The 17,090-nt window shown below is 42.5% G+C and overlaps 1 protein-coding gene across 2 annotated transcripts in view; it reads left to right on the forward strand.

Annotated features, from left to right (window-relative positions):
• Window positions 1-17,090, forward strand: part of DYNC2H1 (dynein cytoplasmic 2 heavy chain 1) — a 6,555,988-nt gene that overhangs the window by 4,457,036 nt on the left and 2,081,862 nt on the right. For both annotated transcript variants that reach the window (XM_044072582.1, XM_044072581.1), the window contains one exon: window positions 14,107-14,216. In XM_044072582.1, the coding sequence (XP_043928517.1) occupies window positions 14,107-14,216 (110 nt within the window). The remainder of the gene's footprint in view (window positions 1-14,106; window positions 14,217-17,090) is intronic.

A 17,090-nucleotide genomic window follows, 5' to 3' on the forward strand; every position in this document is an offset into this window, starting at 1 on the left:
CATTTAAAGCTTTTGACAGTTTTTCTTGTGCAAGTATTTTCCTTCCTGTAATTTCTCTCTTAATCTTTTTGTACATCTTCTGTTTGGAAATTCTGGGCTTCTTCATAATAGTAACAGTACATAATTTCTTATTCTCAGTAGTCAACTCTGTCATCTTTTTGGCCTGTCAGTTTTTTTGTGGGTTTTGTAGACTACTAGTTCCTTCTACAACAGGGGGCCAGCCTCCCCCTGAGCCTGGCCTAACCCCACTGTAGGAATGCTTCTGTGTCTTGAGGATTCTACACCATTTTTTTCCAGTCCTGGCACCAATGTCCTGCTAAGCTTGGGCAGATATTCTTCGTGTTTCACTGTTGCAGTCATTACATTTGGGTAATCTGCTGGCAGGTTACCCTCAGTCAGCCTGAATTCCAAAGTCTTGGGTCCTGCATCGGTTGCTGTCTCCTCTTCCATGATGTCAGGTCATCAGGGGTATAAAACAATCAGCCAACACCATTTTCTTTAGTCTTTCTTGCCGCGCGGTGCCTGAAGCAGAAGCACTTCACAAGTGCCAATCAGCCGACTCCTGAAATATTCGTGTTTGAGTTTCAGAACCAAAGTCTTCACTAAAGCTAAGTATCCCGCTGGGGAAACTTTTTTCTTGCTCCATTCCGATGTCAGAAAAAGTTAATAATTGTATTACTTGTGGGAAGCAAATACCTCATAAGGATTTCCATTTATACTGTATTCCTTGCCTAGGCCCTGATCACAACGTGCCTGGCTGTCAGTTTTGTGCTAGATTTAACCAACATACTATTAAGCGTCGGTATATTTTTGCCTCAGAGTATTTTGGAAACATATTTAACTACCCAGAAATGTCTCGGATAGCAATACGACTACCGGAGTACATAAAAAGCGCAAAGAAAAGGACAGAGAGAGGGAGACAGTCAAGGTCCAAAACAAACGAAGCTTCTCTTAAGCTAGTCGCCGGTTCGCTGGTACTCAGTGAAGCGCTTTCGCAGCCACTGATACCCACTACTTTCGAGTCGCAGGCCCCTACTGACAACCATGAGGAGTCTGGCATGCCGCAAGATACTCAAAGTACTGGACCCATGGTTGTATCTCCCTAGGATGGGTCCGGAGCCACTGAGCAGGCACCGGCTTCTGAGGGTGTATTCAGGCCTCAACATTTTTACATCAAACCGATGACAGCTGCAAAACCAAAGACAAAAGCAACTTCTAAAAGTAAAAAAACGATGCATGAGCCACGTGCACAGGCCGCTATGCCTAAAAAACAGATGATCAAAATGGCTGAAGACCTTATTACCTTGATCAGGGGTTCCCATCCCCCTCCTGATAAGAGGCCTAGGCAAGACACTGATTATGAATCTTCAGATCAGGTTTCTTTTTCTTCTGATTCCTCTTCTGATCAGGAATTATCTATACTTCCCTATGAGAATTCTGATGTAGAGGAGTCTATCCCATCTGCATCACCTCCTGAGGATTATTCATTTGGAGAAACTTTGCATATTTTGAGGGAGCATTTTCATTGGGAGAGTCAAGCTTTCTCAGAATCAAAAAAGAGGCTCAGGGATTTCCTTCTCCTCCCTCAGCATAAGCATTTAGCCATATCCCCTATTTTAGACATTGTGGATGATGTGTTTTCAGAGTCAAGCTTGTCCCCTAACTCCTTACCTCCGGCTCCCAGCAAGCCTGACAGATATTACAGGGTCCCTGACTCACAAATTTTTATTTAGAAACCCTGCTGCTGATCCTGAAACTATTTCACAGGGTCCAAAGGGAGTTAAAGCCTCAACAGCAAAAAATCCTACCCTCTCTGACAGAGACTCAAGGGCTCTGGATAGATGGGGAAAAAATGTTTATACATCTGCAACCTTGGCAGTTACGTCCTTAAACTGCCAGTTCCATATGCTCAAGTATCAACATGTTATGGGATTTCTGAAACAGAAAATGATGTTGATTTCTGAATGTGCAGAAAATAAAGAATTGCAGGAATTATTGCATGCAGCTGAACAGGTTGGAAAGCATACTTTGCAATGTGGTTTTGATTCCTTAGAGGCCTCCTGCAGGGCTGCAGTTACTGGATCTGTGATTAGGAGGCATGCCTGGCTAAAGGAACAAAATTTACCTGATCATGTTAAAGCTAAATTACTAGATGCACCTTTACAGCATGTTACTCTGATGGTCATCGTGTTTCACTGTTGTAGTCATTACAATTGGGTTATCCTGCTGGCAGGCTATCCGCAGTCGGCCTGAATTCCAAAGTCTAGGTCCGGCGTCGGTGTGCCAGGGGTATAAAAGATGCAGCCGACGCCATTTTCTTCAGTCTTTCTTGCTGTGCGTTGCCCGAAGCAAAAGCAGTTCGCAAGTGCTGGTCGGCCGACTCCTGAGATTTTCAAGCTCGAATTTCAGATCCAAAATATTCATTAAAAGCCAAGTACCCCATTGGGGAAACTTTTTTCTTGTTCCAGACCGATATCAGAAAAAGTTAATAATTCTATTTCTTGTGGGAAGCAAATACCTCATGAGGATTTTCATTCTTACTGCATTCCTTGCCTAGGCCCTGACCACGACGTTGCTAGTTGTCAGTTTTGTGCTAGATTTAACCAACGCACTATTAAGCGTCGGTAGGATTTTGCATTTCATTACTTTGGCAGAAGATGTAATTATATAATGCCATCGGAACAGCCGACTACTGGAATTTACAAAAAACGCAAGGAAAAAGAGAGAGACAGGCATCCGAGGTCCAAAACCGACGGCAAGGCTTCTTCTAGGCCAGTCGCCGGTTCTCAGTGAGGCGCTTTCGCAGCCCCTGACGACCGCTACTTTAGAGCCGCAGGCCGATACCAACTTCCACGTGGAGTCAACCAGGCCTACAGAAACTCAAGGTACTGGACCTTCGGAAACCATTCCCTCAGATGGGTCCGGAGCCGCTGAGCAGGCATCGGCTTCTGAGGGTGTTTTCAGACCTACACAATTATATGTTAAAACTACTTCAGCTACAAAGGCAAAGACTAAAGCAGCTTTAAAGACAAAGAAACAAGTACAACAGCCCCATGGATAGGCCTCTATGCCTAAAAAACAGATGCTCAAAATGGCCGAAGACCTAATTACTTAGATCAGGGGTTCTCATCCCCCCCCCTGACAAGAGGCCTAGGCAAGAAGTAGAATATGAATCTTCAGATCAGGTGTCTATTTCATCTGATTCCTCTTCTGATCAGGAGTACTCTCTTCCTCCTTATGAGGATTCTGATGCTGAAGAATCTATCCCCTCAGCCTATCCTCCTGAGGATTATTCTTTTGGGGAAACACTGCATACCATGAGGGAGTATTTCCACTGGGAGAGCCAAGATTATTCAGAATCTAAGAAAAGGCTCAGAGACTTTCTTTTACTGCCTCAGCACAGCCCTCTGGCTATTCCTCCTGTGCTAGACATTGTAGAGGATGTATTTTCAGTGTCCAGTCTGACTCCAGACTCCTTACCTCCAGCTCCTGTTAAGCCAGACAGAGATACTACAGGGTCCCAGACTCCCACAAATTTCTTTTTAAAAACCCTGCTGCTGACCCAGAAACTATCTCTCAGGGACCCAAGGGGGTCAAGGCTTCCACTGCAAAAAACCCTACCCCCTCTGACAGAGATTCCAGGGCACTGGACAGATGGGGAAAAAAGATTTACACTTCTGCTACCATGGCTGTAAGGGCTTTAAAATGTCAGTTTGACATGCTTAAATATCAGCAATACATTATGTCACTGCTTAAACAGAAAATGTTGACAAATTCTGAATGTGCAGAAAATAAAGAAATGCAGGATTTATTGCATGCAGCTGAACAAGTTGGAAAGCATACTTTACAATGTGGTTTTGATTCTTTGGAGGCCTCCTGCAGAGCCGCTGTTAGGGGTTCTGTCATTAGGAGGCATGCTTGGTTAAAGTAACAGAATCTGCCTGATCATGTTAAAGCAAAATTATTAGATGCTCCATTACAGCATGATACCTTGTTTGGTGTTAAAGCAGAAGAGGTATTGAAGAAAATGGAGGACAAAGCCAAATCTATGCAAACAGTCAAGGATTTCTTACAGGTACAGCCTCCAAGATTTAGCAGACACTGGCTTACAAAGAATTGGTCCTTTCCAGTGTTAGACAGGCCACAAAGAGGCAGATACAGACGCCCTAGAGGCAGATCCCAGCCCCAAGGCTCATACAGGTCTAAACAATGGGGTGCTTCTACCTCCAAAAGTGGAGAAGACAAATCACAGCCATACAGAAAGCAGTCCCAATGACTTCCCCCTGCCAGCGTCAAGCACTTATCTTCTGGCAGCTCCTTTAGGGGGAAAACTAGCATTTTTTTCTCAAAACTGGCACCTAATCACCCAGGACAAATGGGTCTTGAACATAGTGTCACAAGGTTACAGGTTCCACTTTCACACCATGCCAAGGGCAAACGGTATGCCAGACCTGCCAAAAAATCAATGGGCAGAGGCACAAAAACAAGCTTCATCCCTCATGGACATGAGGTCCATTCAGCAAGTACCACAACAAGAGCAGGGACAAAGATTTTACTCAAGACTTTTCTTGGTGCCCAGAAAGGACAAAGCCTGGAGGCCAGTACTGGACCTATCTATTCTAAACACATACCTGGATATTCCAAAATTCAAAATGTTGTCTCTGCAGCAGCTTCTGCCCATGCTGGGCAAGAAGGCTTGGCTTGTAACTTTAGACCTAAAAGAGGCATACATGTATGTTCCAATCAGACAATCATGCAGAAGATACCTCAGATTCATAGCTGGCTCAATGCACTACCAATTCTGTGCACTGCCCTTTGGCTCATCTACTGCACCCAGGGTTTTCACAAAATGCCTGGCACCAATAATTGCTTTCTGCAAAGAGGGATACAAATATATCCTTACTTGGACGACTGCCTTATTCAAGCAGAGAACAAGGACATACTACTACAGCATCTGGCATTTGTAAAAAGATTATTAACATGCCTAGGGTACACAGTAAACGAAAATAAATCAAAACTTGTACCCTCTCAAGAGATAATATTCCTGGGTGCGAGCTTAACTACAACTGCCCAGATGGCTTATCTCACGCCAGACAAAGGCAACTGACTACTTCTTTCAAAAAGTTGGCAACAAACACCCAGTTAACTGCAAGAAAAATTCTGCAGGCTTTGGGTTTTATGGCATCCTGCATTCTGCTAATTCCATATGCAAGACTGCATATGATGAAATCTACAATGGTATCTAAAAAGTGTTTGGACTCAACATTGCCACAGCCTGGAAACAATAATTACACTCATTCCCTGTCTGCAACAGGAGTTTCGATGGTGGGCAAAGACCTGTCACCACAACAAGGGGCAGCCATTCACCATACCCCCAGCCAGGCAGACATTGACGACAGAGGCATCGGATTATGCCTGGGGGCCCACATGGCAGGAAGATGTATTCAGGGCTCATGGTCCACAAACCAAATGCATGTACATATCAACCAAAAAGAGATGCTAGCTGTTCAAAATGCCCTGACAGCCTTCAAGGACCTACTTCAGCCAGGACAACTACTGATAAGGACAGACAATACTACAGTTATGTGGTACATAAACAAGCAGGGAGGCGCACATTCCTACCCCCTTTGCAGACTAGCCATGACTTTGTGTGGGACACAGCATTGACTTACCAGGCACAATTACTGCCAGGAAGGATAAATACTCTGTCAGACGAACTAAGCAGAAACCTCATGGATCCCCCACGAGTGGAAATTGGATCCACAAGTCTTCAACATGATAACACGGAATTGGGGATGCCCTGACATAGATCTATTTGCCTCCCCTCACAACTGCCAACTACAGAGATTCTGCACAAGGACTTATCACAAGCAAGCATGGAAAGTGGACGCTCTGTCTTTCAGCTGGAAAAACTTAACAGTATATGCCTTTCCCCCACTGCCTCTCCTCCCCAAGGTACTCCTAAAGGTCAGACAAGAGAGGCCAAAAATGATATTGATTGCCCCAGACTGGCCCCGCCAGCACTGGTATCCAATCCTCAGGAACTTGAGTCAATGCCCAGCATGGGCATTACCTCAAATTCCTCACTTACTGACCCAACAAAACAATCGTATCCTACACAGCCAACCCAGGACCTTAAATCTGGCAGCATGGCAGATCATGTAGATTTTCAAAACACGCCTCTCACTAAAGCGGTGATAGATGTTATTTTGGAGGCCAGGAGGCCCAGTACCAGAAAATCTTATGCAGAAAAATGGAAGATATTCTGTGCTTGGAACCAGGCACGAGGAATTAACATGACTGTTCCAAATATCCCACAGATTTTACAATACTTAACTGAGATGCTGGACAAAGGCCTGTCCTTTTCATCAATTAAGATTCATGCCTCTGCCATTTCAGCTCATTACAATACAGAGCCACCTATTTTTTCTCATCCTTTATTAAGGCAGTACCTCAGAGGAGCCAAAAACTTACGGCCTCCAAGGAGATCACCAATACCTGCATGGGACCTCAATTATGTTTTGGAAAAACTCACTGTGCCTCCTTTTGAGCCAGCCTCTACAGCTGACATAAAATTTTTATCATAGAAAACAGCACTGCTCCTAGCAATAACATCTGCAAGACGAGTCTCAGAGCTACATGCACTCATGGTTGTGGAACCTTTTATCATTTTTCATCCAGATAGGGTTTCTCTAAGGACAAACCCCACATTTATGTCTAAGGTAGTGTCCAGTGTGGCCCTCAACCAAAACTATTCATTTGCCTACCTTTTATCCAAACCCGCAGAATAAGGGTGAGAAACTTCTGCATTCTTTGGACATACACAGACAACTGCGCTTCTACTTGGACAGAACCAAAGCTTTCAGAAAGACTGAGCAATTACTGGTAGCATATGCTGCTGGATCACAAGGAAAGGCTATCTCAAAGCAGACTATTTCCAAGTGGATAGGTCACTGCATTCGTTTATGCTATTCTCAACATGGCAAATCAGTGCGTAAGGGCATAAGGCCACATTCAACCAGAGCAGCAGCCTTCCTCAGAAGAGTGCCAACCAAAGACATTTTAGAGGCTGCAACCTAGAGTTCAGTGCACACTTTTACAAAGCACTACCACTTACCACTCTACTCCAAATCCAGGGCAGGCTTTACCACTGCAGTCCTGCAGGGCCTCATAGCCACTCCTAATTCTACTTAGTTCCAGCCTCCCAACCTTAACTTTGGGATTCAACCCAATTGTAATGACTGCAACAGTGAAACACGATGAACATAGTACACTTGTGTACCTACCATAAATGTAGATGTTCGAGTGTATTCACTGTTGCAGTCCAGGTTACCCACCCACCATTCCCCTTTTCTTTGCTGGACCATATCTGTACTTCGCTATTCTATACAACCTATGTGGTGTATTTGCTTGTAGATGAAGGAAATTTGTTTCTTGTGGCATGCATGCTTTACAGACATATTTTAGCCTACCCTTATGGGGGCACCTGACATCTGGGGCAAGAAAAACTGAAGAAAATTGTATCGGCTGCATCTTTTATACCCCTGGCGCACTGACGTCAGGGAGGAGGTGACAGCAACTGACGTCGGACCTAGACTTTGGAATTCAGGCCGACTGCGGGTAGCCTGCCAGCAGGATAACCCAATTGTAATGACTGCAACAGTGAATACACTCGAACATCTACATTTATGGTAGGTACACAACTGTACTTTTGGTATTAAGGCAGAAGAGCTTTTAAAGAAAATGGAAGACCAAGCTAAGTCTATGAAAACTGCAAAAGACTTCTTACAAGTGCAGTCACCAAAATTCAGTAGACACTGGCCTACAAAAAATTGGTCCTTTCCTGTGCCAGACAGAGCTAAAGGGGCAAATCCAGACACCCAAAGGGTTCCAGATACCAGGCGCAAGATTCATACAAGTCAAAGCAATGGGGCGCTTCTACCTCCAAAGCTGGAGGAGATAAAGCGCAAGCCTACAGAAAACAGTCCCAGTGACTTCCCTCTGCCTTCACCAAGCACTTATCTTTTGGCAGCACCCCTAGGGGGAAAATTAGCACTTTTTGCTCAAAATTGGCAGTTAACCCAGGACAAGTGGGTGTTAAACATAGTATCACAAGAGATACAGATTCCATTTCCATACTCTGCCAATGGCAAACAGATGGCCAGATCTGCCAAAAAATCAATGGGCAGAGGCACAGAAACAGGTTACGTCCCTCATGGATATGGGGGCCATTCAGCCAGTACCAGAACAGGAAAAAGGACAAGGTTTTTACTCCAGACTGTTCTTGGTACCCAAAAAGGACAAGGCCTGGCAGCCAATACTGGATTTATCGATTTTGAACACATACCTGGACATTCCAAAATTCAAAATGCTGACTTTGCAGCAGCTTCTGCCTATGCTGGGAAAGACTGCTTGGCTGGTGACATTAGACCTCAAAGAGGCATACCTGCATGTCCCAATAAGGCAATCGTGCAGAAGATACCTCAGATTCAAGGCTAACTCAATGCATTACCAATTCCCTGCACTGCCCTTTGCCTTATCTACTGCACCCAGGGTCTTTACAAAGTGCCTGGCACCAGTGATTGCATTTTGCAGACAAAGAAGTATACAAATATATCCTTACTTGGACGACTGTCTCATTCAAACAGAGAACAAGGACATTCTTCTTCAACACCTGGCATTTGTGAAAAGACTTTTAACATGCCTAGGGTACACAAATGAAAAGAAATCACAACTGGTACCCGCTCTCAAAAGATAACATTCCTGGGTGCAAGCTTGATTACAACTGCCCAGATGGCTTACCTCACACCAGACAAACAAAGGCAACTGACTACTTACTTCAAACTGATGGCAACAAAAACCCAGTTATCTGCAAGACAAATTCTGCAGGCTTTGGGCTTCATTGCATCCTGCATCCTACTGATTCCATATGCAAGACTGCATTTGAGGAAACTTCAGTGGTACCTAAAAAGTTTATGGAGTCAACATTTTCACAGTCTGGAAACAATGATTCCGTTCATTCCCTGCCTACAGCAGGAGTTTCTATGGTGGGCAAAGGCATGTCACCAAAACATGGGACGGCCCTTCACTCTACCCCCTGCCAGCTAAATCTTAACAGATGCATCAGATTATGCTTGGGGGGCCCACATGGTGGGAAGATGCATTCAGGGCATATGGATCCCAAAACAAATGCATCTACATATCAACCAGAAAGAGATGCTAGCTGTTCAAAATGCCCTGACAGCCTTCAAGGATTTACTTCATCCAGGACAACTACTGATAAAGACTGACAACACCACTGTCATGTGGTACATAAAAAAACAGGGGGGCATGCACTCATACCCACTTTGCAGATTAGCCATGGCACTGTGGGACACAGCTTTGACTTACCAAATACATCTTCAAGCTCAGTTTCTGCCAGGAAAACAAAATACTCTTGCAGACGGCTTAAGCAGAAACCTTATAGATCCACACGAGTGGAAACTAGATCCACAAGTCTTCAGCATGATAACAAAGAAATGGGGGAGCCCAGACATAGATGTATTTGCCTCTCCTCAAAATTACCAATTGAAAATATTCTGTACAAGGACTTATCACAGACTAGCATGGAAAGTGGATGCCCTATCCTTCAGTTGGAAAAACATAACAGTTTACGCCTTTCCTCCTCTGCCTCTTGTTCCCAAGGTCCTCCTAAAAGTCAGACAAGAAAAGCCAAAGATGATACTAATTGCCCCGGACTGGCCTCGCCAATACTGGTACCCATTCCTAAGGAACTTGTCTCAATACCCAACTTAGACCTTAGCTCAAAGACCTCAACTATTGTCCCAGCAAAACAATCAGATCCTGTACAATCAACTCCAGACACTGAACCTGGCAGCATGGCTGATCATATAGTTATACAAACAACACCTCTCAGTAAAGCTGTGAAGGATGTCATTTTGGAAGCCAGAAGGCCTAGTACTAGAAAATCTTATGCTGATAAATGGAAGAGATTCTGTGCTTGGAATCAAGCATGAAGAATTGATACAGCAGAACCAAATATTCCTCAGATATTACAATACTTGACTGAGATGCTTTACAAAGGGCTATCTTTCTCGTCAATTAAAATCCATGCCTCTGCCATTTTGGCTCATTACAATACAGAGCCACCAATCTTTTCTCATCCTTTACTAAAGCAGTATCTTAGAGGAGCCAAAAATTTAAGGCCTCCTAGAAGATCACCAATACCTGCATGGGACCTCAATTATGTGTTGGAAAAGCTCACCCTGCCTCCATTTGAACCATCTGCTACTGCTGATATAAAGTTCTTATCATGGAAAACAGCTCTGCTACTAGCAATTACTTCAGCGAGAAGAGTCTCAGAGCTACAGGCCCTCATGGCTCTGGAGCCTTTTATCATATTTTACCCAGACAGGGTGTTTCTGAAGACAAATCCAACATTTATGCCGAAGGCGGTTTCCATTGTGGCTCTTAACCAAACTATTCATCTGCCAACCTTTTATCCAAATCCACAGAACAAGGGAAAGAGAATTCTGCATTCCTTGGACGTACACAGACAGCTAAGATTCTACTTGAGCAGGACTAAAGCTCTAAGAAAAATTGAGCAATTGCTTGTGACATATGCTGCAGGATCAGAAGGAAAGGCTATTTCAAAGCAGACTATTTCAAAGTGGATAAGCCACTGTATTCGTTTCTGCTACTTATACCATAGTAAACCTATGCCCAAGGGCATTAGGTCTCATTCCACCAGAGCTGCATCTACTTCAGCAGCCTTTCTCAGAGGAGTACCAACCAAAGACATTTTAGAGGCTGCTACTTGGAGTTCTGTCCATATCTTTACAAAGCATTATCATTTGCCTCTTTACTCTAAGTCCAGGGCAGACTTTGCCACTCCAGTTCTGCAGGGTCTTTTAGCCGCACCTAATGCTGTTTAGCTCCTACCTCCCAACCATAGCTTTGGGATTCTTCCTAAATGTAATGACTGCAACAGTGAAACATGAAGAACATAGTACAGTTGTGTACACTTACCATAAATGTAGATGTTCGAGTGTATTCACTGTTGCAGTCCAGGTTACCTGCCCACCATCCCCCCTTTCATTCTGGAGTTTATCTTTCCTTCTCTATCTTCTACAACCTATGTGGGGTATTTGCTTGTAGATGAAGGTAAAGTTTATATTGATGCATGTATATATACTTGTTATACATATATATTTTTGCTACCTTTTCGGGGGCACCTGACATCTGGGGCAAGAAAAACTAAAGAAAATGTTGTCGGCTGCTTGTTTTATACCCCTGACGACCTGACGTCATGGAAGAGGAGACAGCAACCGACGCAGGACCCAAGACTTTGGAATTCAGGCCAACTGAGGGCAACCTGCCAGCAGATTACCCAAATGTAATGACTGTAACAGTGAATACACTCGAACATCTACATTTATGGTAAGTGTACACAACTGTACTTTTTTTATCCTGGGACTTGTTCAGCCATTTGTCTTTTTTATTTTTAACCTATTTTCATCTGTGATACATGCTATATAAAATACAGTTTATATATCACTGTCAGTTTACTATCATAATGTCGAAGATCAGTTCTATTTTGAACTTAAACGTTGACTTGTTTTCCCGAAATTTGACATTTACGGGGGTGTAAATATTGAACATTACCCGCTAATGTCGATTCGACATAAATCGACATACCGTTTCCCCTGCACCTATCACAACAGGAACAACAGTTCTTGTTGTCAGCAGAACGAACGTACTGCACAACACTAAACTTTACGTTTTTGCAAGGGGCATGCCCCCCTGCACCCCCCCCCCTGGTGAGCATGTGTATAATGCCTGAATAGGGGTATTGTATCAGAAGTATTGATGAGGTCTTGGTAAGCTGTGTGGACTGGCTTGCCTCATCCAGTGCTTTGGTGACCCTGTCAAAAATGTCCACCAGGTTTGATAGGCATGACCTTCCTTTAACAACGTCAAACTGTGATGGATCCAGCGTTTTGCATGTTACCTATATCCTCATTTTTCAGGTCCATGATTTATTCCATGGCCTTACATACGAGACTCGTCAAATTTATGGGCCTGTAGTTACCTGTGTCAGTGGTTTGACCTCCTTTGTACAGGGGAATGACTGTAGCCATCTTTCCTTGAGCATAAAACCTGACAGTAGGCTCCAATTGAAAAGTGATTCAAGTGAACTGAAGAGGTCAGGTTTCATGCTATTTATTAAGCATCCTGGGATGTTATTGGAGCCCATCAATGCAGTGCTTTTGACCTTGGAAAGTGCATTGATGACCTGTTCCCTAGTAATGGTCAGGAGAATTGTAGTGTGTGGTGTTTCCTTTGGACTATCGGGGGGAGTGGGTGGGGATTTGAGCTGAACCTGTCAGCCAAAATGTTGGCAATGGCCTCCGATTCACTGTGGGTGATGGCATTTACAATAAATTCTTCACATTGTTGCATATTTCCCTTGATGTTACGGACATATCTTTAGAAAGCTTTGTGGCTGTCCTTTGCCTGAGAAACTATTTTTTTCTTCAAATTTAATTTTTGAAGTGTTCATTAATCCTCTTAGCTGCTTGTTTAGATTGTCTGGGGGGGGCTTTTAGTATATATGTTGTGCTTGACCAAGATTTTTTTTTGTTTTGTTGTACATCTGATTGATAATGTTATTCCACCAGAGGCTTGTCTTTTGAGTTTGTGGTGTTCTTAATATGAATGGGCACAGCTCGCTCTATACAGCTATCGGTATGGCTGTACAGAGATTTTGGAAATAACTCAGCGTATGCTATGGTTTTTACTGGGCTTGGGGGTGCTTGGAATTTAACCAAGGCATCACTTAGTAGAGAGAAATTAGCATTGGAATAGTTTATAAAGGTTTTTGATTTTGCTAGCTCCCAGCATCTTAGCTCTTAAGACACAGGCAAACATACATTTGTATAAAAGAGAACAAACTATATTAACACATTACCAGTTGCAAGGTGCTGCGGTAGCATTGTCGCCTCACAGTAAGACGCTGTCCGGTTCGATTCTCAGAGCGTCTTCTGCGTGGAGACATGCGTGAATGGGCGTGCCTACGTTTTGTGTATCAGGGCTGGTAACTTGGCACGTAAAAATCAACTACCAATCATTAGCGGACCAGAGTTCCGCTGTGGCGACCCCTAACTGGGAAAAGCCGAAAGACACAAACAAACCAGTTGCAAACATTACAAATCACATATATTCTTTTGATTATTTATCATTAGTTCATAATAGTTACATAAATTGATCAATTCCTGCCTTCCTTTAAACCTCACTCCTTGTCTAACACATTATTCAGCTTGTATTGTTCCCACACTTTCCATTTTTTTTCTATGCAATTTGCTCCTACCCTTTTCTAAAGATCACACTGCTAGTTTTTTTTTTTTTTTTTATCTCTGTTACAATATTCAGTACTTCAAATAGAGTTGGTTTAAACTTGGATTTCCATTTTCTAGTGAACACTTTTTTGGCAGCCACAAGAATTAAACTTAACAAGGCTTTACTATGTCTAGGCAGTTCATATACTTTGCCCCAGCTCAAAAAATAGTTTCCTTTGTTACACCCATTTACTCGCCCAATATTTCTGACAGAGTACTTTGTAGAGAATTTTTAAAGTCTGCCAGCTTGTTACACTGCCAAAAGATGTGTTCTCATTAATTGGTAAATGTCACATGACCGATAATTTATTGTATATAAGGTGTTAATTCAGTCTTGGTTATGATTTTGAAGAAATCTCAATTTGATAGGTATAAAAGCGCTTACCGTATTTATTGTAGATTGTGCTTAATAAAGCCTTACATTCCGAACTACGGTTTGTTCATTATTTTTGTCAAAGTGAATACAACATGAGCTTTTTTATGTTTTCGAGTCTTTTTTCAGCTTCATGTACACATGCTGTTTGTTTTTACCTGTTCCTGAAATAGTTGCTTAAAGCTAACTTTAAATAGACAATGGAAATTGTTTATGCCTTCATTAAAAGACAAATGTGTACATTAGCCCAGTTGACTGTGTTCACTTTGGTTATTTTTGGCATATGTTTGAAAATTACCAATTAAAAATATACTTTTTAATTGCTTCACTTAACAGAATTTGATTTAAGGCACTTCCTTTGCACTGAAAGTGAACAGCTGATTTGGAAAAGTGAAGGATTACCTTCTGATGACCTTTCCATGGAAAATGCACTTGTGATCTTGCAGGTGATTTTATACTTTTTTGTCCCTCACAGCATTATTCTGGTCCAAACATGTATTATTGTATTATATTCTGTTATGATGAACATGTAACAGAGCATCATATACTTAAATGACTGATTTTGCTCTAGAGTATAAGTAATGCAGAAAAAAAACAAGCAAGCATCGGTGCTGTTGCTAGTTTATTATTATATTTTTTAGTTTGTAATTGAGGAAAAAATGCTCTTCGGGTATTTGGATTTACAATTGTTACTTAATAGCAGTGTGGTAGATATTAATAATGAAAAAGGGTGGACACAATACTAATCTAGGATGCAATCTATACTCCATATTTGTAGCTCTGTAATTTCTAGCCTTGTACAGTAAGGAGATGCATTCCGTTTGCCTGTATTTAGCATGCACTGCTGACTGTAGTGTAATAAGAGAACACCAGCTGTGAAGGCATCAAGACCAAGGTTCTATATTACAAAATCGAAGCTTTAATTAATTGAATAAGTAAAGCTCGAACTTGTAATATCGAACCCCTAAATTGTCAAACGGCTGATTTAACTCAGGTAGCACTTCCCTTGGCTTTTCTGTGGAATATGCCTGTTTCTCCAATTTGGAGCTATCTCGAAGTTGGAATATTTAGGTAGGGGGGTGTGGGGGGTGAAGCCCCCCCAGTTGATTTCAGATGTAAAGTTTTTTTTCTGATTTGGCAAAGGGGGAAGTGTTTCCCTTGGTTGAATTGGCCGTTCGACACTTTTAGCTATCGATATTATAAGACTGAGCTTTATTTATTCGATGAACTGTAGCTTCATTGTTGTAATATAGATGCGAGACCAAAATACTGTATAATTTTTCCTCTGATTTTCTTTTACAGAATATCATCATTATAATTATTATTATTGATGTTATTTTGATGTTTGTTATTATAAAAGTGAAATGCAATGCAAGTGGACTTTTTTATCTGTATTCAAACCATACAACTAATGATATTTGCACTCGTGTTCAATAAAGACGCAATCTTCCGGCATGTATTTGGCTGCTATTTCTGAATGATAGGTAGCAGAGAAGAATAGATGTTCATTTTAGTATTTACTGTTGCAGTCCTTACTACTTGGGGTATCCTTTTTGCAAGTAATCTACAGCTGACCACTCTTCCAGAGTTCTACTGTCCCCCAGTGCTTTGGCTGAGGCCCTCCCACAGATATGAGGATGTTAATGGTATAAAACTTGTGCCAGCTGACACAATCTTCAGATCTTCATTGTTATGCAGTTATCATTTGCTGTGTATGCTTACTTCAGCACATATAGTCACATCATCTGGCCTTCTTTCAGAGAGTCAGATAAGTATCCTATTGGGACCTTTCTTCATATTTTGATTTACTGTTTGTTCTTCAGGTAGTGTCTGATTTATAGTCTTGTTCTATGTGGCAAACAGATTACAGACAAAATTTTCCATAACATCTCTCTGTGTTGTTTTGGCCCACAGCATGACATGGATGTTCTTCGTGTTTCACTGTTGCAGTCATTACATTTGGGGTAATCTGCTGGCAGGTTGCCCTCAGTCGGCCTGAATAACAAATCGGTTGCGGTCTCCTCTTCCATGACGTCAGGGGTATAAAACATGCAGCCGACGCTATTTTAATCAGTCTTTCTTGCCGCGCAGTGCCTGAAGCAGAAGCAGTTTGCAAGTGCCGGTCGGCCGACTCCTGAAATTTTCGTTTTCGAGTTTCAGAACCAAAATCTTAAAACTAAAGCTAAGTACCCCGTTGGGGAAACTTTTTCTTGCTCCTTACCGATGTCAGTAAAAGTTAATAATCGCATTACTTGTGGGAAGCAAATACCTCATAAGGATTTTCATTTGTACTGTATTCCTTGCTTAGGCCCTGATCACAACGTGTCTTGCTGTCGGTTTTCTGCTAGATTTAACCAACACACTATTAAACGTCGGTATATTTTTGCTTCTAAATATTTTGGTTCAAGTTTTAACTACCCTGAAATGTCGTCCCTTAGCAATCCGACTACCTGAGTTCACAAAAAACACAAGGAACAAGACAGCGACAGACCGTTGAGGTCCAAAACCTATGACGAAGCTTCTCCTAAGCCAGTCGCCGGTACTCAGGCTCTTTCGCAGCCCCTGATACCCGCTACTTTTGAGTTGCAGGCCTCTACCGAGACCCATTCGGAGTCCGGTATGCCGTGAGATTCTGCAAGTATTGAACCCTCGGATGTCTCTCCCTTGGATGGGTCCGGAGCCACTGAGCAGGCACTGGCTTCTGAGGGTGTTTTCAGGCCTCAACATTTTTATATTAAACCGATGCCATCATCAAAAACAAGGCCAAAACCAACTTCTGTGTCTAAAAAACCGATGCATGAGCCACGTGCTCAGGCCCCTATGCCTAAAAAACAAATGATCAAAATGGCTGAGGATGTAATTACCTTGATCAGGGTTTCCCCGCTAAGAGACCTAGGCAACGCACTGATTATGAAACTTCAGATCAGGTTTCCATTTCTTCTGATTCCTCTTCTGATCAGGAATTTTCTATTCCACCTTATGAGGACTCTGATGCAGAGGAATCCATCCCATCTGCTTCTCCTCCTAAGGATTACTCTTTTGGAGAGGCTTTACATACTTTAAGGGAACATTTTCACTGGGAGAGTTAGGACTTCTCAGAATCAAAAAAGAGGCTTAGGGATTTTCTTCTTCTTCCTCAGCATAGGCCTTTGGCAATACCTCCTGTATTAAACATTGTTGATGATGTGTTTTCAGAATCAAGCATGGTTCCTGATTACCTGCCTCCGGCTCCTAGTAAGCCAGACAGATATTACAGGGTTCCTGACTCCCACAAATTTCTTTTCAAAAATCCTGCTGCTGATCCTGAGACTATTTCTCAG

The sequence above is a fragment of the Protopterus annectens genome, chromosome 5.part0 (genome assembly GCF_019279795.1).
Source record: "Protopterus annectens isolate FY-2018-M chromosome 5.part0, PAN1.0, whole genome shotgun sequence".
Lineage (NCBI taxonomy): Eukaryota > Metazoa > Chordata > Ceratodontiformes > Protopteridae > Protopterus > Protopterus annectens.